This window comes from Idiotropiscis lumnitzeri, chromosome 14 (assembly GCF_059441095.1).
Source record: "Idiotropiscis lumnitzeri isolate Australia: NSW breed Sydney's pygmy pipehorse chromosome 14, RoL_Ilum_1.0, whole genome shotgun sequence".
Taxonomy (NCBI): Eukaryota; Metazoa; Chordata; class Actinopteri; order Syngnathiformes; family Syngnathidae; genus Idiotropiscis; species Idiotropiscis lumnitzeri.
This window is the reverse complement of record NC_142404.1, coordinates 2,658,513-2,684,361: the sequence shown is the minus strand read 5'-3', so window position 1 is coordinate 2,684,361 and position 25,849 is coordinate 2,658,513. Positions and strand designations below refer to the sequence as shown.

The window sequence follows — 25,849 nt, the reverse complement described above, 5'->3', positions numbered from 1 at the left end:
AGTCACAAAAAGCCACTGCAGAAGAATAAAATAACCACATGTGGCTCTGGAGCAGCGGGTTGCAGACCCCTTTTCTAAATCCTCGGGTTGGTTTCACCAAAGCATGTCATAGACAACTGGGACTGTTTTCACTTGTTGACATACAATGTCACATTTAAGGTGTAGCACATGAAGCTCAGCAAAGTCCCATTCGGTAAAGAGTTGTGCTTGAAAACAAATGGAAAGTGAGATAAGACTGAGAGGCTCATCCAGCGGAGGGATCAAAAGTAGGAGGCAGGATACTTTTGACAGATTACCAGCCCAGGGCTTGCATAATAGCCCCGGCTGTGCTGTGTCAAGATGCCATGCCAGTGCTCTCATTTCTCCCCTTCGCCAATGAACATCTGCGAGTGCGGTTGCCGCCCCGCCAACAATTTGAGTCTCGGGATAAGACGGCTTGATCCACTTTAGTCACACTTGGAAATCGGGATTAGCGTAGAAATCTCTCGGTGAGCGAGCGCAATCAAACCGGGTCAGTTGGAATGCAGCGGGACGCTCCAAAATGCAAGGGAGCGATGCTGTCGACATTGTTCATCAGATGGACGGCCTGTTGCTGGGAGGAAAATAAATAAATAAATGAACTTGACCAAGACTAATACGGCTTTTTGTTGGCTAGAGGCAAAGGCCTCTCAGGCGAACAGTGATGGAGCGATGATTGTAATCAAACTGGCGCCAGTTTTCATTACACTCTGCCATTCTGGGCCTGAATGCAACAACTCAGTTAATCCAAGCTGGGAAGTGGCTGCTGTTGTTCGACTGGCTGCTCCCATTGTGGCGGGGTGGGGGGATGTAGGAAGCATCAGGAGGGTGGAAAGGCGGGAGTTAAAAGAGGGTAGGAGTGACAGGTTTGGATGGCGAGACTGAACCAGCTCCCGCCTGTTGCATTGCAACATGGGATGCTGATGTGCACACACAACCACTCCACACTCACGTACACACAAACGCACACCCCCCCCCCCCCCCACACACACACACACACACTCGCATACGTAGCGGGAGCGTTTTGTGTCTCGTTTGAAGGGTCACTGCATGGGTTAATAGACTGTTTGAAGCATCTGAGAGCTGGATAAGTGAGGCAGCCTTGTTATTTTCTCTAATCCCCGCTTTCAAAGCTCCAACGACGACAGGTAAAGACGCACTTTGCACCGTTGTGTTCTGCCGCTCACAACTTCCTGCATTTTCTAGCCACAAGCTGCAAAGTGGATGAATTTGCAGTCAGGAAAAAAAAGTCGGGGCAAACATTCCTGCTAAACATGGAAGAGTGATGCATGGATGCAAAAATCAATAACTTTGTAAGCTGTAAATTTGAACACAGTGTATTGCGGAAAGCTGGGTAGGAAATTCCAAGCAATTTCTCCCACATATGAATTAATGGAGCATATTTGGTTCCAGTGTCATTCACGTTTGCATTCTAAAACCCTGAATTTCACAGGTGATGTTGTAAAGTTTTGAGCCTTCTTGTTATACAAGTCAAGGGAAGACTGCATATATACCATTGTTCTAGATGTTGACCAAAACCAATACAAAAACAGTCGGCTAGAGTAATGAGGGCATCATTGTCATGAGCATGATTAAAATCTCAGTGTGATGCAGTGTATGTATGTAAATATGCCAGCAAAAAAAAAAAATCAAAGGTTTATTCTAATACAGCCAAATTAGGATGTTTTCTTTGCATCTCATTATTTCCATCACAGCTCATTTGCATTGTTTACATGCGACTAAAAATAAAAGTCACTGTTGTCACTGTCTCGTTGTTGTTCCCCGGCAGATAATTGCAACGGCCCTTTGGTGTCCGCACTGCCGCGCTCGTCCTTTCAGAGCTCGTCACAGTCGTCGGTCAGCTACGCCGCCCACCACGCCAAGTTGCACAGGAGAGACGGTGAGTGTCTGCGCTGCAACCAGCTGTTACTTCAGCTGTCTATGTTTAAAAAAAAAATCAGTTTAAACATTAAACTGTCACTGTACCTCTCCCCCTGCTTCCTCCACAGTGATTTTTTTTTGTTGAAGACTTGGACTGACTTGAACCTTGCTCCATCCATAATATTACGGCCCTGCTATTAATTCACTGACAGGTTTTACGAAGTTTACTTTCAAATTACTCAGTCAATTAGTTCATTGGTTAGTTATTTGAACTGATAGTATTTATACACTTGTCAACGTTGTGTTACTCGCCTCGGTGTGATTACGGCCAACAATAACCGTTTTGATGAAAAGAGTTTTATGCTAGATCGCCGCTTGGCCTGATTCCTCCTACGTTACAAAATGTTGTTGTTTGGAGACAGCACAGTGGTGTTGTAACGGTTAAGTGGAACCGTAATGGTGAGAAAAGGACCCAAGAGCAATCGGAATTAACAAGGGGTTTATTTTTGGGGAAAGCAAGTGAAGACAGCAGGTCCAGAGTTCGGCAGACCAGACGAGTGGAGTGGTAGATGCTCTCCGATCTTCCAAGGGGAGGCGGTGGTGACACTGGGCTTGGGCGGACAATACAATACAACTTTATTGATATAGCGCTTTTCACAACAGCTGGAGCTGAAACAAAACTCTTTCCATATGGTGTAATATGAATTAGCGGGAAATTAGCGTACATATTAAAGGGAAAACAATAGATACCAGAAGAATAGCAGAAGTGCGACAGTCTCATGTTGAGTCAAAAGCCAAAGAACAAAAATGTGTCTCCAAACGAGTTTTAAAAGTGGACAGAGAGGGGGCTTGCCTAACATTTAATGGAAGCTCATTCCATAAGGAAGGACCGGCAACAGAGAAGGTGCGATCCCCGCTGGGGCTGCGCTAAATCCCAGGCACCTCCAGCAGCATTTGGCTTTGGCAGAAGGCTTTGAAGAAGCAAGCAAGAATACAGGGAATATGGTTAAGCAAAAGAACAGAGGTAAACGCAGAGCAAGTTGACTGGTCGTATGTAGGAGCCAGTGTACCACGGTTGGAATGGGATAATCCGGCGCCTGACTTGTGGCTGCACTGAGTTTTTATCCTGTTGTTGATGACGCTGATGAGCTGCAGGTGCGCAGGGACTGGCGACTGAAATTGCAGGGGCGTGACAAGGAATGGAACTACGAAACCGCCCAAGCCCTGAAAGGGAAACTAGAGACACCATCAAACATGTTAAAAAGCACAGGACACCACAGGTGTGTGGTGGTTTGGATGTCTTCTTCACAGTTGAGCGTTTCCTGATTCGAATCTCGGCTCAGGCCTGCCTGAGTGGAGTTTATGCATTCTTCCTGTGGTTGCATGGGTTTTCTTCTAGTCCTCTCACGTTCCAAAACCGTGCATGTTAGGTACACATCGAAGGGTCTAAAGTTGGGAATGTAATGGTTCTTTTTCTCTGTATAACCTGTGAATGACTACCACAAGCTAAGTCAACTAGGATAGGTTCCTGCTCATCTGTTACCCAAATGAGTTGTAATGAGTATTAAAAAAACGATTGATATATGAATATAAAGCCTTTTGTCTAAGGTTCTTTAATATAAATATAATTTGGAACAGTGGTGGGCCGTTCATTTCACACGAAGGCCTTCAGTGAAGTCCTACTTAGTCCGACTTGAATAAATCCCCCTCATAAGACCATCATTTATGACATCATAGCTGGAGAAATAACGTACAGAAAGACACTTACGCAGTACTGAGTGAGTGTTGGACCACATAGCTTCTCGTAAAACGTCCATCTTGAAAATGGCCTAGCAAGTGTATCTGCAATTAAATCAACACTTTTCCCTCCTTCAGCCATTGTGGTTTAAAAAAAGCAAGAATATATTTTAGATTTTCGAACGGTCGCCAGTTACAACTTTATGGTGTGTTGATTCCGCAAAGCGAGAACCACCTCACAAGTGAGTATCCAATCACCAGACGCATTCTCAACGTTCGGCCAGTGAGAAGGCCTTTCTGTCATCAACTTGTGATTTGATTGGCTATTGCAACTGTCTATCTACTGTAAGGCCCCTGACTCACACAGAGCAGATGCCCGCAAGATTGTATCTGACTTCCTCGGACAAATCGTGCATGCTAATGGTATTAGGAAATCAGCCTGGCAACACGAGCTAGATGAATTCTGATTGGATAAAAACTCTAACCTAAAAATCTAACACCAAGGTATAATATGACGCCAATGTGAAGAATATGATCATGCTTTTTTGATTATGTTAGGCCAGCACAGAAGCCCTTGAACTCGCACCACTGATTTGGAATGATATAAAAAGTATGGAGAAAAAAAATTGTCATTTCCAAATAATCCTTTAACCTTAGAGGAAGAACACATTGGATTGGTACCCAAATGTTTGAGATGAATGAGTTCAAAGTTTGTCATGTTCTCTTTAACGGCTCACTGATTTATTAAATCAAACAGTTTGAAAGTTCCATCCCATTTCCCACATGTGAGGATGTGACACAACTGCAACACAATGCTAGCAGTGACTCAGCTTAAAACCACAAGAGTTGACCAAATCAATGTTGCCATTGATTTTTACCGTCAGAGGCCGGCGGCTGGTCTCCGATGGCAAGCGACAAGGAGCCGTGGCTCCAGCTGGACCTCAGGGAGCAGATGGAGGTGACAGCGGTGGCCACGCAGGGATGCTACGACAGTTGGGACTGGGTCAGCACGTATATGCTCCTATACAGTGACACAGGCCGGGCGTGGAGGCGCTATCGCCATGACGATGGCACAGAGGTCAGTAATTGGAACATTATCCATCTTATCGTTATCTGTTCTCATAAGTATTGATAAACCAGCATCAAATATCAATATTAGCTCTGTTTCATGCCACACTTCGATATATCACATCTATTGTATCTTCATTGGACATCTTTGGTATCTACTTACAGTATTAAGTAATAAATGGCAGTGAATTTCCTACAGCTCAACCAGGACAAAACAGGCTTTAGTTATTGGTCCTGACGGCAAGTGGGAGAAACTGTGATCAAAACAACAAGATTTTGAGCCCTCACAATTTGTAAAGAAACTGGTTGTTATATTTTTCCTTCTGACTCTAATTTTATTCCACACATAAAGAATAAAAAGAATATACAGGCCACAGTTTTCTATGTTGAAAAAAATAGTTGTATTTGTACTGTGAATGCACATAAAGGTACTTAAACAGATTCTTAAAACAGTGTCTTTTAACATGGCAACAACTTTGCTAATTAAAACAGAACAGAGCCAAGAGAAAAACATTTTAGACTTATTTAGTGTATTTTCTGAACTATAGAGCGCCCCTACTAGTGAAAGAAAAATCCTCAGAAAAGCTGCACCGTTGTATTAGCAGCATGGTTCAAGATCTAGGGAAAAAATTAACGGCTTATAGTCCGGAAAAAACTGCAACTAAAGTTTTGGCCAATTTAAGACTAGAGCCAGAGTCTGCTTGTTTCTCTTCAGGCTAAGACGGAGGTGCTGAGGTTAATTTATCTCCAGTCGTGTAGACTACTGTAATGCCCCATTTTTGCTGGTCTTCCTAAAAAGAACATGTCAGTTCAACAAATACTTCTGAACTCACCTGCTCATATGCTGACTACGACCAGAGAGTGCGAGCACATTACACTGCTTTTAAGATCACTGCATTAGCTCCCTGTGTGTCCCAGGATCCGTTTTAAGATTCTTTTTTTCCTACATTTTAAATGTCTTAAAGGCCTTAAGCCATCATATCTACAGTGTCTGCCATGCTTTTATCATATTGACCCTCCCGGGTTCTGAGGACCTCTGGCACCGGCCTTTTCACAGGTTCAAGACCTAGAACCAAATATCAGCGTTTATCTGATTTCTGTATTATTTATTTAGATATTTAAGAATGCACTCATTTTTTACATTTCTTTTTTGTTTGTTTTTTTTAATCACATTTTATTTCCTGTTGTCCTAAATTTTTATTCTGTTCTATTGTCCCTTTGTCTTTAAAAATTTTACTCCAGCGCCTCTTTATGGGAGATGCAACGCTGGGAGGTGTGTTCTATCCACCCACACCGTAAAACCGGAATTGTAGAGTTTACTTAAAAAAACTCAGTTGCCTCAAAATCTCTAAGTGATCACAGTGAATCATTCCTTATTTTACAGATGTAACAAAAGTAAGGGACACGGGTTATTTAGGTGTGTCACCAACAAGTCATGTCATATTCCGGCACCTATGTAAGTTGCCTTCCTGCCAGTAAGTGGCCAGGCTCAATAGTAGGCGCGTCTCTTCTCTGTACAGTAAGTATTCCCACCTACGGTCCTCTGTCAAACAGAAATTCCCTCACCTGGAAAAAAAACCCTATGCATTAAATTTTCTACAACTTTTTTACATTAACGATCGATTCCTCACAACGGAAATTCCGATATCCAGAACCCGGAAGCCATAGCAAAGCCCGCAGTAGCGCAAAGTAGTCCGACTTGAATTTCCTCCCACTCTGGACTTCCTCTCCAGCACATCAGAGACTGCCTTCCTCCTACTCTGGACCCCTACCAGTTTGCATACCGGGCGAACAGATCCACTGAGGACGCCATCGACATGCTCTGCATGTTGTGCTGGGTCACCTGGAACAACAGCAGAGCTATGCCAGGATGCTCTTTGTGGACTACAGCTCGGCATTCAACACAATCATCCCGGACATCCTCGTCGCCAAACTGGACATTCTTGGCCTCCCTGCCCTCACACGCATCTGGATTAAGGACTTTCTGACCAACAGACCCCAGACTGTGTCGCTTGGCCCCTACACGTTCTCCACCCGTACGCTGAGCACCGGTTCCCCTCAAGGATGCGTGCTGAACCCTCTCCTATACACCCTCTACACCTACGACTGCAGCCCGGCCCACGGTAACAACACCATCGTCAAGTTTGCTGACGATACGACAGTGGTCGGTCTGATCTCGGGAGGTGACGAGACGGCCTACAGAGAGGAGGTCCAGAGACTGACGGCTTGGTGCGAGGACAACAGACTGACACTCAACATTGCAAAAACAAAGGAGATCGTCATCGACTTCAGGAGGAACAAGACGGTGCCGCCCCCCCTCTGCATCGAAGGCGTGTGTGTAGAGAGGGTCCACATGTTCAAGTTCCTGGGAGTACAGACCTCCAATGACCTTTCTTGGACACACAACACCACAACAGTGGTAAAGAAGGTCCACCAGCGTCTGCACTTCCTGAGAGTCCTCAGGAAATTCAACCTGGACAGGAAGCTGCTGCTGGCCTTCTACCACTCGTCCATCGAGAGCCTAGACTGAGAAACAGTTTCTTTCCAAGAGACATCTCCATTCTAAACTCTCACACACACACACGACCCCCTTTACCTTGCAGAACAGCGATGTGATGTGTTTTTATATATCCTATTTCGTATTATTTTCCATCTCACTATTTATTCTCTTATTTATCTAATTTATATATTTAATTGAATTATTGTTGTATTGCACTGGAGAGGGGAGCTCTCTAATCTCATTGCACACTTGAGTACAATGACACTAAAGGGATTTCTGATTCTGATTCTGAATAAATCCCCCTCAAATTACCATAATTTATGACATCACAGCTGGAGAAATAACATACAGAAAAAACTCTTAACTACTGAGTGAGTGTCCGTCGTGAAAATGGCCTTGCAATTGTATCTGCAATGAAATCCACAATTTCCCTCCTTTGGCCATTGTGGTTAAAAAAAGCAAGAATAGTGAAATAGTATTAAAAGAAGGCCTTACTGTCATCAACTCGTGATCTGATTGGCTATCGCAACTGTAAAAGCCCCCTTACTCGCACAGAACAGACGCCCGCATGATTCCATCTGAGGGCCTTGGACGAATAGTGCGTGCTCCTGGTATTATGAAATCTGCCTGGCAACAGCTAGGTCAATTCTGATTGGATAAAAACTCTCTCCTAAAATTACAACATCAGGATATAATATGACATCAATGTGAAGAATATGATCATGATTTCTTGATTATGTTAGGCCAGCAGAGATGGCCTTGACCGCCCACCACTGAGAACCGCATGTGTGCAAGTCAAGTAAACTACCAAAAAGAGTTGAAATTAATGCATGCACTCACATTTTTTTTTTATAAGTTGGTGTCGATATTTGTTTAAGGAAATTGATACCAAATGAGTTGCATGTGAGTCTTTATATATCAATACATGCAACAAAGGGAACCCCTGGGATTGGACATAGTGAAAGGCATTGTGGGAGCCATCAAATTAACATTCACATCTGAGGGAGTAACATTGTTTTCAGCGCATTGAGACTCATGTCCTTAAACCCTAAGAGAGATTTGCCTTTTTAAGATGGGAGAACAGTCACAAGTTTGAGTTTGTGTCAGCTAAAACCTAAAATATTAAGGTTTGTTAAACACTCTGCTCAGTCGACAGTCTTATCACCATCCCTTTCATAATTCTACGTCAATAAAAAAAAATACAAAACATACACAAAAACAATCGCAGGGCAGTTTGTAATCACAGGCACACCTTATTGTGTGATAACAGCAGGTCCTCAAACTTAATCGTTATTTTATTTTTTATATTTATAAACAATGTACAATCTAAATGTTGAGTTTTGCCATTGCCACACTAATTGTTAAATGTCAATTATGTGAGATTTATTTTGGAAATTATAAAAAATATATTTTTGTTTAGTGAAATCCTGAAAATACTCAACATATCATTTAATTTCAATTGAAGTAATTATGATGAGTCTATCCGGTTTCCTCCCACATTCCAAAAACATGCATGGCAGGCCGATTGAACACTCGAAATTGCCCCTAGGTATGAGTGTGAGCGCGGATGGTTGTTCGTCTCTGTGTGCCCTGCAATTGGCTGGCAACCAGTTCAGGGTGTCCCCCGCCTACTGCCCGAAGATAGCTGGGATAGGCTCCAGCACCCCCCGCGACCCTAGTGAGGAGAAGCGGTACAGATGATGGATGGATGGATGATGAGTCTAAAAAGTTGGCTGTCTTTGTTTTATTTTTAATAAAAACAAACTTCTTAAACATCACTTTTAAAACACACCTCAGATTAAGTGGCAAAATCGGGTCTCATTTTTATGCGAAGCATGTTGGTTGGTATCTGCTAAATGTAGCAATTAAGGTAATTTGTAATCTAACTAAATTACTTTAAAAGCAAGTATTGTGTAAAGTTACTAAATTACTTTTTCAAGTTAACTGTTGTGACATTTGTGGGCCCTAAAATATAAAACTTGACATTTAGATAGAGAGCCTACTTGAATTGCTAATATAAATCAATCTACTAAAAATAGAAAAAACACAATCCAAATTAGATGACAAAACACATTTCTAAGAAAATATTTAATCCTTACAATTTTGTATTATTATAAAGATAAGAGCATGTCTAAACTGTGGGTGTGTGCTAACAACGCTGTGTAGGACAACTAATTGCAGGTCCGCATTGAAAGTGCAATCACTCCAAATCAGTTCCACAAAACATATTGGCAACATAGAAAAATCAAAACAAAACATGATCTGTCTGACAAAGGAGAGAGGGCTTGGCTAATTTTGCTATGGCGCCATTGGGCAATTACACACACCGCTAATTGGATTGACAGGTAGAAAAAAAGCCACTGGAGAACAATTTACCAGCTTGTTAACAGCTTTTGACATAACTGGGACGAATACAATGAAGACTGGATGACATATGCCAACATTGGGGCTATTTTCTTCGGCGTGAACTGAAGCAATTTACACACTTCAGAATAGCACGACGAATCGTGCGAAAAAGACGAGAGATGCGTGAACTGACTCTGGAAACATGGACAGATTGTTACCTTATATCCGGAAATTGCTGTTGCATCATCAGCCAAACCAGTCGGCCACCGTGCCGCAGCATGATGGCCTCACAGTGAGAGACAGCATCGGGCGTGGGTTCGATCCCGGTTCCGGCCAGCATGTGTGGAGTTTGCATGTTCTCCTCGTGCTTGCGTGGGTTTCCTCCGGGTACTCCGGTTTCCTCCCACATTCCAAAACATGCATGGCAGGCGGATTGAACACTCTAAATTGCCCCTAGGTATGAGTCTGAGTGCGGATGGTTTTTCGTCTCTGTGTGCCCTGCGATTGGCTGGCAACCAGTTCCGGGTGTCCCCCGCCTACTGCCCGAAGATAGCTGGGATAGGCTCCAGCACCCCCCGCGACCCTAGTGAGGAGTAGCGGTACAGAAGATGGATGGATGGATGGATATATATATAGTAAATCAATATAACCGGAACGGTTTCTTCCCCATGCATTCTGCATGCTGAACTCTCGTACACAACTACCCATACCTTGCAGAATTGCAATATAATGTATTTTATTGTGACAATAACGGACATTCTGATTCTGATTCTAGGCTTTATGTGGAACCATTTAATAATTCAGATGATAAGTATATATTCTCAGTCATTTCACAAGCCTGTCCATGGAACGCTACATCGTGATTCCCCGTAAAAATAACCTGTAGCAATATTACCATTGCTCAATTGTCTCATTAAAGCTCAGATGGCTGATGGAAAAGTAAAACTGCGCTATTCATCCATCCATTATCTGTACCGCGTCTCCTCACAAGGGTCGCGGGGGGGGGGGGGGTTCACGAGCCTATCCCAGCTATCTTCGGGTAGTAGGCGGTGTACACCCATGTTTTCCTTGACAAATCAATCAGGGAATGTTGACTCTGGCTGTCAATCAAATTTCTCTATTCAAACACCTAGTAAGTCTGGGAAGACAACAACGCATTGACCCTCAATATGGCGGTGCATTACGTCACGGAAAAACTATCTATATCTTACATTACAGCACAATCACAGTCTAATAACCATGCTCACTCAATAAAGTGCTATAAGTAGAACAACCTTCCTCACAATCTCCTTGATGATGTGATAGCGGGTCATGATGGCCGTAACCATGCAACATGTCAGGCTTCTTTTGCCTTCAACGGCGCTAATGATATGAGATGTGACAATGTGGCCAAGAAGCTGTGACTGCTCGCGCCGATTTCTCAGCATGTCGCTCATTGGGCCACAAAGAGCCTTGTCAGCTACAGCTATTCAATTCGGAGACATGAATTGGACTCAAACATTTCTTTCCGTTATAGTTTCACTTCGCGGAGATAGGGTGAAAAGTGGTTTAGTGGATTATGCGGGTTTTTTTTGTGTGTGTTTCTGAAATTTCCTCTGATAAAATTACTGAGAAAAAAACATACTTGAAACATGTTAATTTGTGTATCATTTGTTGTTTTAATTTTCAATTGACAATTAAAAACTGAAAATTTTGAGTAGCAGTTTCTTGCAGGTATATCCCGATAGCTTGACGCAAAGTGTTTTATTAAACACTTTTTTTTCTTTTTATATAATCAACAAAGACGAAAGTTATTTCTGCACATTGTGTAGAGCAGCAATTTATTTTCTTGTCAAGAAACTTTCAGCGGGGTAATTTCAAACACAAATAATAATATAGAAATTTTAAAAAAAATTCAGTTTAAGATCTCTATTTCTGAATCCGTTGTATGGTGTTTTAGTCAATGGATTAAAAAACTATAATGGAGAAAAAAATCAAAACTGTAGACTCTATTAATAAATTCATTTCTGTTTAGAAGATAAGATTTTCTCTTCAGCGTCCAGATACTTAATAATTTGGCCCCTATTGTGCTGTGCAAAGTTGGATACACTCCACTTTAATTAACGCAGCTTCAGCCAGACTTCTGTGAAAACTCTACTCCATGACCCAAAAACTTAATGATTACGTGTCAATCTAAGACTACACAACTGTTTTGTTGTTCACGACAGTTGAGCTGACACACTACAAGATAAAAACGTTTTGACTCTTGGACCGGGCAAGACGTTACACTACAAGTCAGTCACTGACCAGACCCCACCCAATTGTCGCATGCTTCTGTCAAGATGCTGTCCATCTGTGCAGGTCAGTCAGGGAGGCAGGACAAGCAGCTGTCAAAGTCATGTCAGTGGAGACATCCTGAAGATGTGCGTTTGTATAGAAGTGTTATATTCAGCAAAAAAAAAAAAAAAGACCTAAAGAATAGACTACGCAAGTGTACCTGGATGGTGGGGAGTGGGCAGTATCGACTGACTATTATCCAAAAAGAACCTTTAGGTAACAAATTTGTTTGACATTTGTTCGACATTTGTTCATCAGATACTGGCTTTGCAGTTAGCAACCATAGCATGAGTTAAAATGTTACATATACTTTCCACGCCACTGTCTGTTCTTTTTTCTCGCCATTATGATTGTTTGTATGCGCATGCCATGATGTTAGCAACATGCGTGTGTCCAGCCCAGCAAAGCTTTTTTGAGCGTCTCAGTTGTTGATTCTCAATTTGTGCGTGTTATGATGAGGCACAAAATGTGAATTAGGCTCGCAAACTGCAATGTCGAACCACTTATTTCAAGTCATTCTTTTTTTATTTCAAGTATTTTATTGTTTTTAATCTAACTCAAAACAAGTAAGAAAATGACAGATTTTTCATCTTTTATTTTAGACTGATCAAAAAATGCAAATGTTTGTGTAATTGAACTACGCAGAATAAACTTGTGAGAAATGATAATAATCAAAATAAAAATATAATTTAATAAAATAATTAAAATTATGCAGAGTCCCCTGTCAGAAAGAAAGAGTTTCAACTCCCACCTCCTACAGAACTTGGTCGAGGCAGCCGATCGGAGCTGTGGTTGTATGGTGGCGGTGCCTGTCGTGGCGGCAATCTTGGACCCGCTGGTGGACACCAGTAGTAAGTGATGCTGTCAGGCTGAAGAAAGAGTCCTATCGGGCCTTTTTGGCCTGTGGGACTCCGGAGGAAGCTGACAGGTATCGGCTGGCCAACAAGAATTCAGCTTTGGCGGTTGCTGAAGCAAAAACTCAGGGCATGGGAGGAGTTCGGTGATGCCATGGAAAACGACTTCCGGACGGCTTCAAGGAAATTCTGGTCTACCATCCGGCGTCTCATTAGAGGGAAGCAGTGTACCAATAACACTGTTTATAGTGGAGATGAGGTCCTGCTAACCTCAACTCGGGACGTTGTGAGTCAGTGGGGAGAATACTACGAAGACCTCCTCAATTCCATCGACACACCTCCTATTGAGGAAGCAGAGCCTGAACACTCCGCGGTGGACTCACCTATCTCTGGGGTTGAAGTGGTGATTAATAAGCTCCTCTGTGACATGGCCCCGGGAGTGGATGAGATTTGCCCAGAGTTTAAAAAGGTTCTGGATGTTGTGGGGCTCTCTTGGTTGACACACCTCTACAACATTACATAGACATTGGGGACAGTACCTCTAGATTGGCAGACTGGGGTGGTGATCCCCCTTTTTAAGAAGGGGGACTGGAGGGTGTGTTCCAATTACAGAGGAATCACAATCATCAGCCTCCCTGGTAAGATCTATTCAGAGGTTCTGGTAAGGAGTGTCCATTGGAAGGTTGAATCTCAGATTCAGGAGTAGCAGTGTGGTTTCGTCACGGCCGCGGAACAGTGGACTAGCTCTACGCTCTCGGCGCAACCGGTCTACTAGTGTTTTGTGGAAATTGGAGAAGGTGTTCGACCTTGTCCATCTGGGATTCCTGTGAGGAGTGCTTCAGGAGTACAGGGTACTGAGCCTACTAACACAGGCTGTTCAATCCCTGTACCAGCGATGTCAGAGCAGTAAGTTGGATACATTTTCTGTGAGGGTTGGACTCCACCAAGGCTGCCCTTTGTCACCGATTCTGTTCATAACTTTTTTTGGACAGAAGTTCAGTTCAGCCGAAGCAATGAAGGTGTCCGGTTTGGAGGCCTCCGTATTGTATCTGTGCTTTTTGCAGATGATGTGGTACTGTTGGCATCTTTAAGCCATGATCTCCAACTCTCACTGGAGCGGTTTGCAACAGAGTGTGAAGCGGTTGGGATAAAGATCAGCACCTCCAAATCTGAGACCATGGTTCTCAGTCAGAAAAGGGTGGATTGCCCTCTCCAGGTCAGGGAAGGGATCCTACCTCAAGTGGAGGATGTCAAGTATCTTGGGGCCTTGTTCACGAGTGAGGGGAGGATAGAGCGTTAGATCAACAGGCGGATCTGTGCAGCAACTGCTCTAATGCGGACTTTGTAACGGTCTGTCATCATGAAGAATGAGCTGAGCCAAAAGGCAAATCTCTCGATTTATGTTCATACCCTCACCTATCGAGCTGTGGGTCGTGACCGAAAGAACAAGATCTCGGTTACAAGCCGCAGAAATTAGTTTCCTCCGCAGTGTGCCCGGGCTTTCCCCTAGAGATAGGGTGAGAAGCTCGGTCATCCAAGATGGACTCGATCCGCTGCTTCTCCACGTTGAGAGGAGCCGGATATGGTGGATTGGGCATCTTATAAGGATGCCTCCTGGACGCCTCCCTGGTGAAGTGTTCCGGGCATGTCCCACCGGCAGGAGGCACCAAGGATGACCCAGAACACGCTGGAGGGACTATGTACCCCGGATGGCCTGGGAATGCCTGGGGATCCCTCCGGAAGAGCTCGAAGACGTGGCTGGAATGACAGTAGTTTCATAATCATAATATGCATTTTATCTCACTACGATTTATAACATTTCCTAGCTGTCTTTAAATCCTTGACGTGCTTATCCTCAACAACCACCAACTAACAACGAACATTTTTGACCAATGTCATGCAAATGATCTGTCCCATGTACTTTGTTTTACTTTTGGACCAAAGGCAAGCACGAATTTCGTTACCATGACGAAAATGGTAAGCACATAAGCCCTTCCAAAGCAACATGAATTTTATTCTACCTCATGGAGCTAGCAATTCATCACCAGGCCCTACATTCTAATTGTCTATTATTGGGCAGATTTGTATATGTGGAGCTTGCAATGGATCACAAAACACAAATGGAGCAGCAACAAACGCTCTCTCTGCATCAACAATTTCACAGCACATTTAAGTATAGGCTGCTTTTCAAAAGCTATCCCTGTTAGCAAATGCTGTGCCTGTCACAAACCTCAATGCATCTTACCATCTTACCTAAATGCAATATGATGCCCTAACTCTACTCTGAGAGTGAGTGTTCCAGGTGGCAGAACAGGCTCCCTTAATTTGAATTTACAAAGCGTTCATGCTTGTCCTGACGCTGTAATGCTCGGTGTCCTGAGTCAGAGTAGTCAAAGTGCACTCCAGCATTCCCAGAGTGTGAACAGCACATTCCAACAACACTCTTTTTCGAATGGAGCACATATGCCAAAGCACCCGCAGGGTTTCAAACATTGTCTTCAGTGGCATGCGGTGCATTTCGGACATGGAATTAGATTCTTAACTGACCTAATGGACCCCCAACCACTAGTCTATGGCCTGTTGCCATAAAAAAAATAAAAATTGAAATAAGGCAGCCATTTGCAGTAAACAGAATGTTGGCCGACCTATCCTCACCATGTACTTTATCCGCAAATTTTCCTTGAAAAGTTTACCTTGGCCGAGAGTTGTCATCTCCCGCATAATCACCTTTGTGGGAATTACATTGTTTTGAGCAGCTCCAATCAACAAATCAGACAACAGAAATACACTATGGACCTGACCGAAGGTGTGGGAGTGGGGTTCTTCCGATATGCGTTTCCCACGAAAAATGTAATAAATATAGTAGATTTTATATATAGTACATAATATAGATAGTATATTTTGTAATATTGAAAAAAAGAGTATTATCTGAAGAAATATCACTGCCAGAAATATATGCTCATTTTCTATTAGGATCTACGTGGGATTCTACATTGGCCGTGAGCATTAGCATTTACGATGTTTCCAAAACAAAGTATGTCTTTCATATCTAAATATGCAATGTGTGTAATTCTTTCAGTTTTGTGTTTAGTTTTACAGCAAACTCCAACTAGGGTGTCATTAAACAGTTTAAAGCATGCCCAGGGAGGGCAAAATAACATTGGTAACGTGCTTGTTGTACAAGCAACCACAGTGCATTTAGGGTGCTATCTTGAGAAACATAAACATAAAACCAGAGCTGGGCAGTCCGTCCCAGGGGCGGAACAGTCTTATTCTTAATTAGTACTGCGTGACAGAGTGACACTTTTTTAAACCAGTACTGCGTGAACTAGGGGCACAAACAGCTTTGACGCGCTCAAACTCGCGTTGCCTGAGATCGCTTTTTTTGGTCCCAAAACTATGCAAAAAAACATGTTCCCCAGGGTCCCACGCGCCCCCCTCAGCATCGCATTGCGCTCCCCCAGGGTGGCGCGCCCCACTATTTGAGAATCACTGGTGTATGAAGAGATGTGAGACTGCAGTGTGCGTTAAAGCGTGACTGTATTTTCTTATTCTGACGTCACATAACCCACGCCACCCACCTGCTCCTGGGGCATACATACCATTACAAAATGTGGGGGGCAATACAACAGAAAGAGAAAACAGAAGGGAAGTCAAACCATTAACCCACTTCAGTTTGACAAAACACTTACCACCATAATAAGGTATGCGGATTTGTATAACAAATTAGCCAGCTAATGACTGTTATATTACCTCTTCTAATGGTATGCCCCAGTAGAAGGTGGGACATGCGGGTTACGTGATGTGAGAATAAGGAAATACAGGCACGCTTGAACGCACGCTGCTGTCTCATGTCTCTCCATACACAAACAATGATGTTTAAATAAACCTCTTAGCATCTCTCCGGCGGCAGCGTCATATACAAATGCTTTTTTTTCTCCTTTTTTTTCGCCTAACAGGGTTGGGGCGGGGGTCGGCAATTTTTAAGATTAAGGTCGGCGGGTCGAGGCCGAAAGGCTAGCCAGATCGCGACCGGAGGGTGGGAGACTGACCTGCAGAAATGGGTCAAGTGCCCATCTCTGCATAAAACACACCGTGCCTTTCTAATTATATATTTTTTTTTACGATGTTGAAAAGCCAAAATAGAAATTAAATTTGGATTGCCCAGTCCTAATATTTCAGTCGTCAATTGCCTTAACAAATACTGCACGCATTATGAGAGAAAACCCACATAAGCATGGGGGAAAAGTAAAACTCAACGCATTTCTACTTGAGACGATCAAACCCCGAACAGCAGCACAGTGAAGATGATATACAGTAACATTACCACTAGATGTTCCTTTCAAATGATGCCTGATGCTCATTGTTTAGTTTGCCCTCTGTGCTCGATTAGAAGTACCATATAATGAGTTCAATTATCTTTTTAATTATTTAGCAACTATCAGTCTCACTCCCAAAACGGGTACTATGATCCAATTCTACTCTATGATACTGTATAAGCACCTTTATATAGCACAGCATATGCAGGTATACTGTACATTTTAGCTGCATGTGTTAGAAATTCGGGAATACTTTGAAGCGTTGGTAGTTGCTCCTGAACCCGAGCGCATGTGAGACTCGTTAAAAATGCGTTTGATGTGTGAAAAATGAATGACAGGTCAGCGTTTGCTATCTGTAATCTGGTCGTCACCCACGCTGACTTATGTAGCTCTTCGCTGAGACCTTTTTGGCCGACGCCAACTCGTGTCGGTCCGTCTGGCATTTTAAGCCAGGCGCTCAAAGGTAAAGAGGCTGCCAGCCAGAAAGTGAATGGCAGGGCACTAATGAGAGCGCCCGAGCTTATCACTTATTCCGCGCTAATGCTGAGCCAAATTATCTCTGTGGAAAATTAGCTCCATAAAAAGGCTAAAGGTCGAGCCTTCTGCTTGTGTCCCTAGCACACTTTAAAAAATGAAAGGAAGGACATGGAAAATTTGCTATTTCACTGCTTGATTGATTGATTAACTTTGTCCTAAGGGGGGCACCAGAGAAAAAAAAGAAAAGGGGCTTATTATGATCCGTCTTCATAAGTGCGTGAAAGTGCTGTAAATTGATGAATAATCTATTTTATTTCACACAAAAACAAATCATATTTAGGCAACACATTCAGCGCATATTTCACAAGTGGTTATGTTAGTTTATAACAAAATAAATTATTAGGACAAAAGTATTGAGGTGAGTGACTTAATGTATGAATCAATCAACCATACGTTGGACCAGATATATTCATCCCGAGTTGTTTATCTCGGCACAATATCGTCTTTGTTGGAAAAAATTGGGCAAGGCTGTTTTCTATTCAAATGCACAAAGCTAGATACCTAATGCCATGCTTTGATGAATTGGTGTGGAAGAGTCAGCCCGTCAAAAACCTGTATGATTCTCGTTATAAAACAGACAAAACTATTTCCACAGATTTTCTTGCATCCCAAACAAATATTGTCTATACTTTTCATATGGTTCTGTGACCCAATACTTTTGTCCATAGCTGTTGCTCACCTATATCATTTTGCATGGTGACGCAACTTGAATTCAAAGTCAGAATCGGTCAGACACAATGTTGTGTCAAGGTCCTTGGGGAAATCTTTTAGGTACATTTGTTTTCAATAATAACTTGTGGATGCTATACGCTATCAAGCTATATCGTGGATAGCATTTTCATGAAGCATGCTTTTAATTTTAATTCGTAAATCCTGAATTATATTAAAAGACTGAAGCAGTAGCTTTGTTTATGTAAGGTGCGCAAAGGTTTTTTTTTTTTTTTTTTACCAAACATTTAAAAGCAGCAATTGCAATTGGGGAGTGGGGGAGAAACAACATAAAAGCAATTAAAGAGAATAAGCATGATGTCGGGCAGGTAGGCTGAATGTTTCCCTCCTCTTCTGTGTCTTCTTATTATTGGAGTAATTATTAAGCCTGTCTTTTCCACTCTTCTCCCCGATGGGAAATGTGAAAAACCTAATGAACCTCTCTGTTAGAATAACTGCAATGCAGGCTCCAAACTATTGCTTTTAACAACAATGAGTCATTAGCATTTTACTGCAACACAAGCACACCAGAGACCATCCTTGTGTCTGGTTTTTTTTTTTTTCGTTTGTTTGTTTGTTTCTTTGTTTCGTAAAATGTGTTACAGTTTTGGTAAGTTTTGAAATTTAACATCCATTTTTTTTTTTACTAAATTGTCAGAATACATACAGAAAGTAGTCAGTAATTCCTCTATGAACAGATGTTTTATATGCCCGCCTACTACCCGAAGATAGCTGGAATAGGCTCCAGCACCTCCCGCAACCCTTGTGAGGAGAAGCGGCTCAGATAATGGACGGATTGAGTAATTAAAAAAAAAAAATAGATGGCATAGTAATGTCAGCCAGTGGTGTGCTGAGAGTAATTACTTTTGGCTATAAAAACTACAAGTGTGATATACTGCATAACGGCCAAGTGAGCAATGCAAATTTGTTTGTTAAAGGTAACGGAAAACTAGACTACATCGAACTTTGGCAGTTGAAGACCCATTCTTCTCAACAAATGTGTATTTTGTTTGCCTTTTATTTGACTCTTTAGTTAAAGAAGTAGTCACCTAAAAAATGATCTTTAAAATAATATGTTCTATTCAGCACCGCTAGTCTAAACACAGTATTCTGATTAATATTGCGTTTGTGGAATATGAATTAAGCAGCAAAATCCACTCGTTGCTATCCATCTCAGGGGACGACCATTTTGGCCCTTGCACATTTACTCAGGGCTCAGGTAATGACCACCTGCCCATGATGAACTCATTATGAAATCACACAATACTTGCTTCATAGACAAGGTTCTTTCAGAAGTCATATTTTGCAGATGTAACAGCTTTGCAAAATTTAAATTAATTATCCTTGAAGTTATCCTGTAAATAGAGCAATATTGAGACATTTAAAAAGACAAATTGGTTCAGGTCCGACCCCTGGAACCAAAATGGCCAACTCCTTCACCACATACCTTTTTTTGTGCGTTCTGTCATGATGAACTTGTAAGCCGGATTTTCAATGGGACACATTGTGGCTGTGTACTGTCCTGGGTAAAATACATACGCTTTGCCCGGATGCACTTCTTCCAAAATTTAGAGTGTCTTCAGTATGCTAAAACCAGAAAAAAAGTCATTTTAGTAATAAAGAAGCTATTTCTATAGGTTCCTCACGCTTCCAAGCATGTAGCTGGTTTGTTGTGGCAAAGTATAAAAAAAATAAAAGAAAAGAAAAAATAACAAAAATTGAAGTGGGCCAAAGATTTTTCCACAGGGTTGGGGTGCATAAACAGACATAACACCACATTGACTTCATTATTTCTATTTGTGCGTGTGTCACTGTGGGACAGCTTCCATCCTCATTAACAGCTCCCTCTCTCTCAGGGATGAGCTCTCATGTGTCCAATTTTCCAGTTATTTATTTGGACAAATTCATCCGGGAGCGAACCCCGTCTGCTGGCCGTGATTGACGCCAGGCTGTGTTCCAACACGTCACTGGCCACTTAAAAGAGCCTGAGGGAGCTTGAGACCTGGGATTTCACGACCTTGCCGAGAGTCAAATCACTACGCGCATGCATTTCCCTGGAGGACCTCTGTACAGTAGCTAACACTAAACCACCATTAGAGAGAAAACTTCAAATAAGGCTTTGGAAATATAATGTAGTGTTCCAAATACACTGCTGGAGGGAAATAAGCCACAGTGATGCACCTAAGGTCAAAAATCCATTTCACTTGTGTGGACTTTGAAGCACTATTTCCCATAGGAAATAATGAAAAATACAAATAATGAATTCAATTTCAAGGTCGAACTATTGCCTTTATTAACTGTAGAAGCAAAGTGCACTTGTATCATAAAAGAGTAAAAGGAAGTAAACCATTTTAATAGTAGTATGCAAAATCATCAAAACAGTCCTAATTGAATGATGAATCTCATGATTTAAATTGTCATGCAGGCCCTTGCTGTTTTTGTTGTACTTGAGGAAATCAAAATCTGGATGTCACTTAATTTCTTAATTTCAACAAACAGAAGACAGAAGTTATGGTGTTCGGTCCCAGTGGCCCTTCTACTTTCAACCCTCGTTGTCCTCGGCCCCCTAACATTTACTTTGGAGTCAGCCAGTCCTCGCTCAAGCGCCTCCAACTGGTCCAAAATTCTGCCGCTCACCTTTTAACTGGCGTGCGGAAGACAGATCACATCTTTCCCCAATCTTGACTTTTCTGTTGGCAGTACTTCTCTCTGGAATGACCTTACATTGAATCTTAGTCATTCTGTCCACTTTTAAAACTCGTTTGAAGACACATTTTATTCTTTCGCTTTCGGCTCAACACAAGACTGTTGCTGTTCTTCTGGTATCTACTGTTAATGGGTTTTAATTTGGGGTTTTATTACAAGCTAATTTATATTACTCCATATGGAAAGCGCTTTGTTACAGCTCCAGCTGTTATGAAATGAGCTACATAAAAAAACTTGTATTGTATTACTGTATTGTATGAATGAGAATTTTAATATGAAAGAAGGGAGTGTGAAATAAAAATCAGGTGGAAGGGGGAAAAAAAGAAACATTAGTCATAACACAGGTTGAAATTGAGTTATCATTAATGCTACGGGGGCGTAGTCATGTGGTTTCACATGTTCTTTGTGTTCTTAATAGCGATCCACTGAAAAGACAGCCACACACAAGACGACCACTCGCAGGAGCAGATGGTGGTATCAATGTGAAATGACAAATATAGTCTAATACAGTCAAGTGGATCGTTAAAGTTGGTTAAATGAGGACAGAATGTGTTCATGTTTGCTTGGAAAAGATAAGGTTGTTCTCAACATGGCCGTTCATGGGAAGAAAATAGCTGATTTTCTTGGAGGTTTTTCTACACACATATATGTCTGGTGAATTCATGCATCACCAAACTTTTTCTCCCCATTGAACTCTTCTTCAACTGCCTTTTATCATTCTCATTGCTCTACACCTACACCAGAGATACAATAAACAATTCAATACGGACCCAACACACTCTGCCTCCCCTCGGAAAAAAAAAAGGTTATGAGGTTGTTTATTGCTTTGCTGTCGTCCGACATATGACTTTGGACCCTGAGGACGGATGCTAACTGCTGGAACAATGAATTTTCCACTCTAGCGTGTTCTTTTTCTTCAGTGGTTTTCAGCCTGGCTTGGGTCTTCGATTGTTTAGCCAGTGGCGAGAACTCATCTTTCTCTTTTCTAGAGGCCAGGGCCCAGATTGTTTCGACAGCAGTCTTTCTACAGGTTAGACTCCAAGTGGTTTGGCCCTGTTTTGCTTTTCTGGTGATTAAGTCTTCGTGTTAGATTTTGCCACATGGGGTTTACGCAGTGACAAGGCCTTAGCATGCTCCTCTAAGAGTTATAATCCAAATGGTTTAGTTAGTTCCAAGGCCTGGTCTTGCTTGAAGGGTATCTTGGTTTGTTCTTGAAATAATCCAACTTGGTTTTCCAAGATGTGGGGTTTTCTTCGTGTAAACTTTGTCCTTGGGAATTTCATCATAAAGCAACCCTGCTTGGTTCTCTCCAAAGGCTAGGCCCTTACAGTGTACCACCATGTTCCTCCATTGGTCGGGCTCCAGATTATTTGTTCAGTGATGAGATCCTAGTTGGTCTTTTTTACACTGAGAAACCATCAATTTCGATGTCATGGGCTGTCTCACACAAAGGTTCCACTGTGGTGAAGTTCATTGAGTGTAGAGGTCAATAACATGGTGTTCACCTGCAACAGGTTCTAAATGGACACCTGCCAACTCGCTAAATGCGAGTTAAAATTCATTTTGGTGGGTGTTGATGAAAACGCACACCTGTTTGCTCAAATTACCTTTGATAATATTAGTTGGTTGTAGTCTTCTTTTTTCCCTAAGTCAGTTGGGAAGGCTCCAGCACCCTCCCATGATCAAGCAGTGTTGAAGATGACAATATTAGTATTATATATTAATAATTAATAACATTCATTATCAGACAATAATGAGGAATATATATATATATATATTTATATATATAGATAGAGGGAGGCACGGTGGCCGAATGGTGAGCACGATGGCCTCACAGTGAGAGACAGCATCGTGCGTGGGTTCAATCCCTCCTGCGTAGGAGTTTGCATGTTCTCCCCGTGCCTGCGTGGGTTTCCTCCGGGTACTCCGGTTTCCTCCCACATTCCAAAAACAAGCATGGCAGGCCGATTGAACACTGTAAATTGCCCCTAGGTATGAGTGTGAGTGCGGATGGTTGTTCGTTTCTGTGTGCCCTGCAATTGACTGGCAACCAGTTCAGGGTGTCCCCCGCCTACTGCCCAAAGATAGCTGGGATAGGCTCCAGCACCCCCGCGACCCTAGTGAGGAGAAGCGGTACACATGATGGATGGATGGATATATATAGTAAATCATTATAACTGGAACATGCAAACTCCACACAGGATGGCCGGAGCCGGGATTGAACCCATGGCCGATGCTGTCTCTCACTGTGAGGCCATCGTGCTAACTAGTCGTCCACCGTGCCGCCCCTGAATATATATATATAGACAACTATAGTTTTGCTATTTTCTCCAGTCATAGGGTTTGGCTTTGCGTTTTAAACATTGAACCCTTAGTACAGAAGAAGTGATGAGTCTCTGGGTAGTAATTATTATTATCATTATTATTGTTGTTGTTATAATGTCTACAACTGTACCAAATTGGGAGCTTTTTAATTTGGATCCTAGTTCATTGGTACTTGTATGAGATAATGAGAAAACATCAGTTCCCTTCTTTGTGACCAATGGTGTCCGTCAGGGAGCAGTTCCATTTCCTTTACTTTTTTATGTGTATATGAATGATTAGTCTGATTTTAATGTAAGAGGTACCGGATGTAGGATCGGTGATGTAGTAATTAACCACCTAATGTATGTAGAATGTTCATTTTTTTCTGCCCACATAGTGCTGGCCTACAGCAGCTTTTGAGATATGGACACAGTTGGGTGCTGCTTTTGCTATGAATAAATACAATACAAAATAGAATGAAGATCATGATTGTCTGGGAGAACACACAGTCAAACTTTTCTGACTTCCATCTGTCTGGCAATTCACTCAGTGAGAAAACATATTTGGGCAATATTGCAAATGACCTCTCTGTTTACAAGGACATAGTCAGCGTCGGAAAACTATATGGTCAAGCGAATATGTTGGGTTGTAGGTTTAGTATGTGCTCGGTTTCAGAGAATATCTCACTCTTTACAGCGTATTGTATCTTTGTATACTGCCCATCTATGGTGTGGTTATTAGCAAGAAAGCATTAGAAAACTCACAGTGGCTTTTAAATGGCAGCATGAGGCTGCTGCTGAGAGCCTCGAGAAGTTCCAGTGGAAGTCAGCTGTTTGCTAGTGTCTACATACCTGCTCCGCTGATCTTCATAATCTCATGTTAAATTTTAGTGTATGCATTTGTTATTTTTCTTTCTTATTATAATTTTTTTTTATTCTTTCCTGTTTCTTTTTTTTTACTTTGTGATATGGATTCCTTTGTGTCTTAAATAAAGAATAAACAAAGAGAAAATATTATGGTCCATTCATCCATTCGTCAATTGAGTTGATGGTGTGCTAGAGCCTATATACACACTCACATTCACACTTATTTAGAAACTTAATTTAACCAACCAAGCACGTTTTGGGAATGTAGGAGGAAACCAGAAAACTCAGGCAAGGAGAATAAAGGCACGGTCCGGATTTGAGCTCACAACCTAACCAAAACTGTGAGGCGGATGTGCTAACCAGTCGTCAACATGATGGCATTATTATTATTATTATTATTATTATTAGTAGTAGTAGTAGTAGTCGTCGTACTATTAGTAGTGGTATGATGGCATTGTTATTTATTATTATGATTATTATTAGTGGTAGTAGGGCCACACGGTGGACGACTGGTTAGCATGATGGCCTCTCAGTACAGAGGTGCGGGGTTTAATTCCGGCTCCGGCCATCCTGTGTGGATGTGCATGTTCTTCCTGTGCCTGTGTGGGTTTTCTCCGGTTTCCTCTCACATTCCCAAAACATGCATGGCAGGTTGATTGGACACTCTGAATTGCCTCGAGGTGTGAGTGTGAGCACAGATCGTTGTTCGTCTATGTGTGTCCCGCGATTGGCTGGCAACCAGTTGAAGTTGCACCCCTCCTACTGCCCGAAGACAGCTGGCATAGGCACCAGCCCGCCCGCTTCCCTCGTGAGGACAACTGTACCATTTTGAATTACCTTATCAAAATGTTTTACAATGCATGTTGTATTTTGATATCATTTAGAGCTTTACTCGACGAAATTGAACCAGGCTTTGCTACTGTTGTTGATATGCTCTCACCTGCTTCCATGCAGACATATTATACATTGGCTTATTCTCTGCGATAAATGTCATGGTGTCGAGGCTGCGGGAAAAAAGATAAGCACTATGAAAGTGTTTATGTTTTGACAGAGGATGAAATGAGCAGCCAAGCTTTCTGAGCCTTCTGCCAAATTAAACTACAGTGTAGCGGTACAAATCAACACATTAGGTCTCCGTTTTAAGAAAAGACTAATTCCTCCTTGGCAAAAGTAACAATCTCGCCCTTAACGACTGCATGCGGGCCCTTGATTATCTTACGAGAAGCAGCTGCCGTGTCTCTGCAGCATCCCGCAGGCGCCGTGCGTTAGTGTTTGCTACCAGACAGCAAACCATGGCAACATTTCTGTCCATGTTTTGACTGTGAACTGGTCACAAATGCCACAAGTCAAGATCTATCCTTTGCGGCTCTTTACTTTGCGGCATGATTCCTTTTTGATTGAATATGTCACCTGCCTAGAATCAGTTAGCAGCATCATTAGTCTTTGGAGAGAGTCCATTGTCTCTCTCCCTCAGCCACTCTCTGTTTGCCAGTCTACAGTACCTCCCTTTGGCTTTGTTGGAAGCTGAAAATGAAAAAGACAAATGATGCTTCACAAATGCGCTCCGACATGTTGTGTTATTGGATGTGAGAATGCCTTTTTTTTTTCTTTTTCCATGGACACATATAAAAGGATATTTCCAGACCACATGATGATTCTTATCTTTCCGTTGTAAATAGGATAGTGGTG

General features: G+C 42.2%; 1 protein-coding gene and 1 pseudogene across 1 annotated transcript in view; one reads left to right on the top strand and one right to left on the bottom strand.

The window, feature by feature from the left end:
• LOC148323134 (contactin-associated protein-like 5) overlaps positions 1-25,849 on the top strand; it is a 168,410-nt gene that overhangs the window by 38,172 nt on the left and 104,389 nt on the right. The window contains exons 2-3 of the mRNA XM_088314685.1: positions 1,808-1,918; positions 4,521-4,714. Of these exons, the coding sequence (XP_088170811.1) occupies positions 1,808-1,918; positions 4,521-4,714 (305 nt within the window). The remainder of the gene's footprint in view (positions 1-1,807; positions 1,919-4,520; positions 4,715-25,849) is intronic.
• On the bottom strand, positions 10,680-14,318 carry LOC148323135 (uncharacterized; annotated as a pseudogene).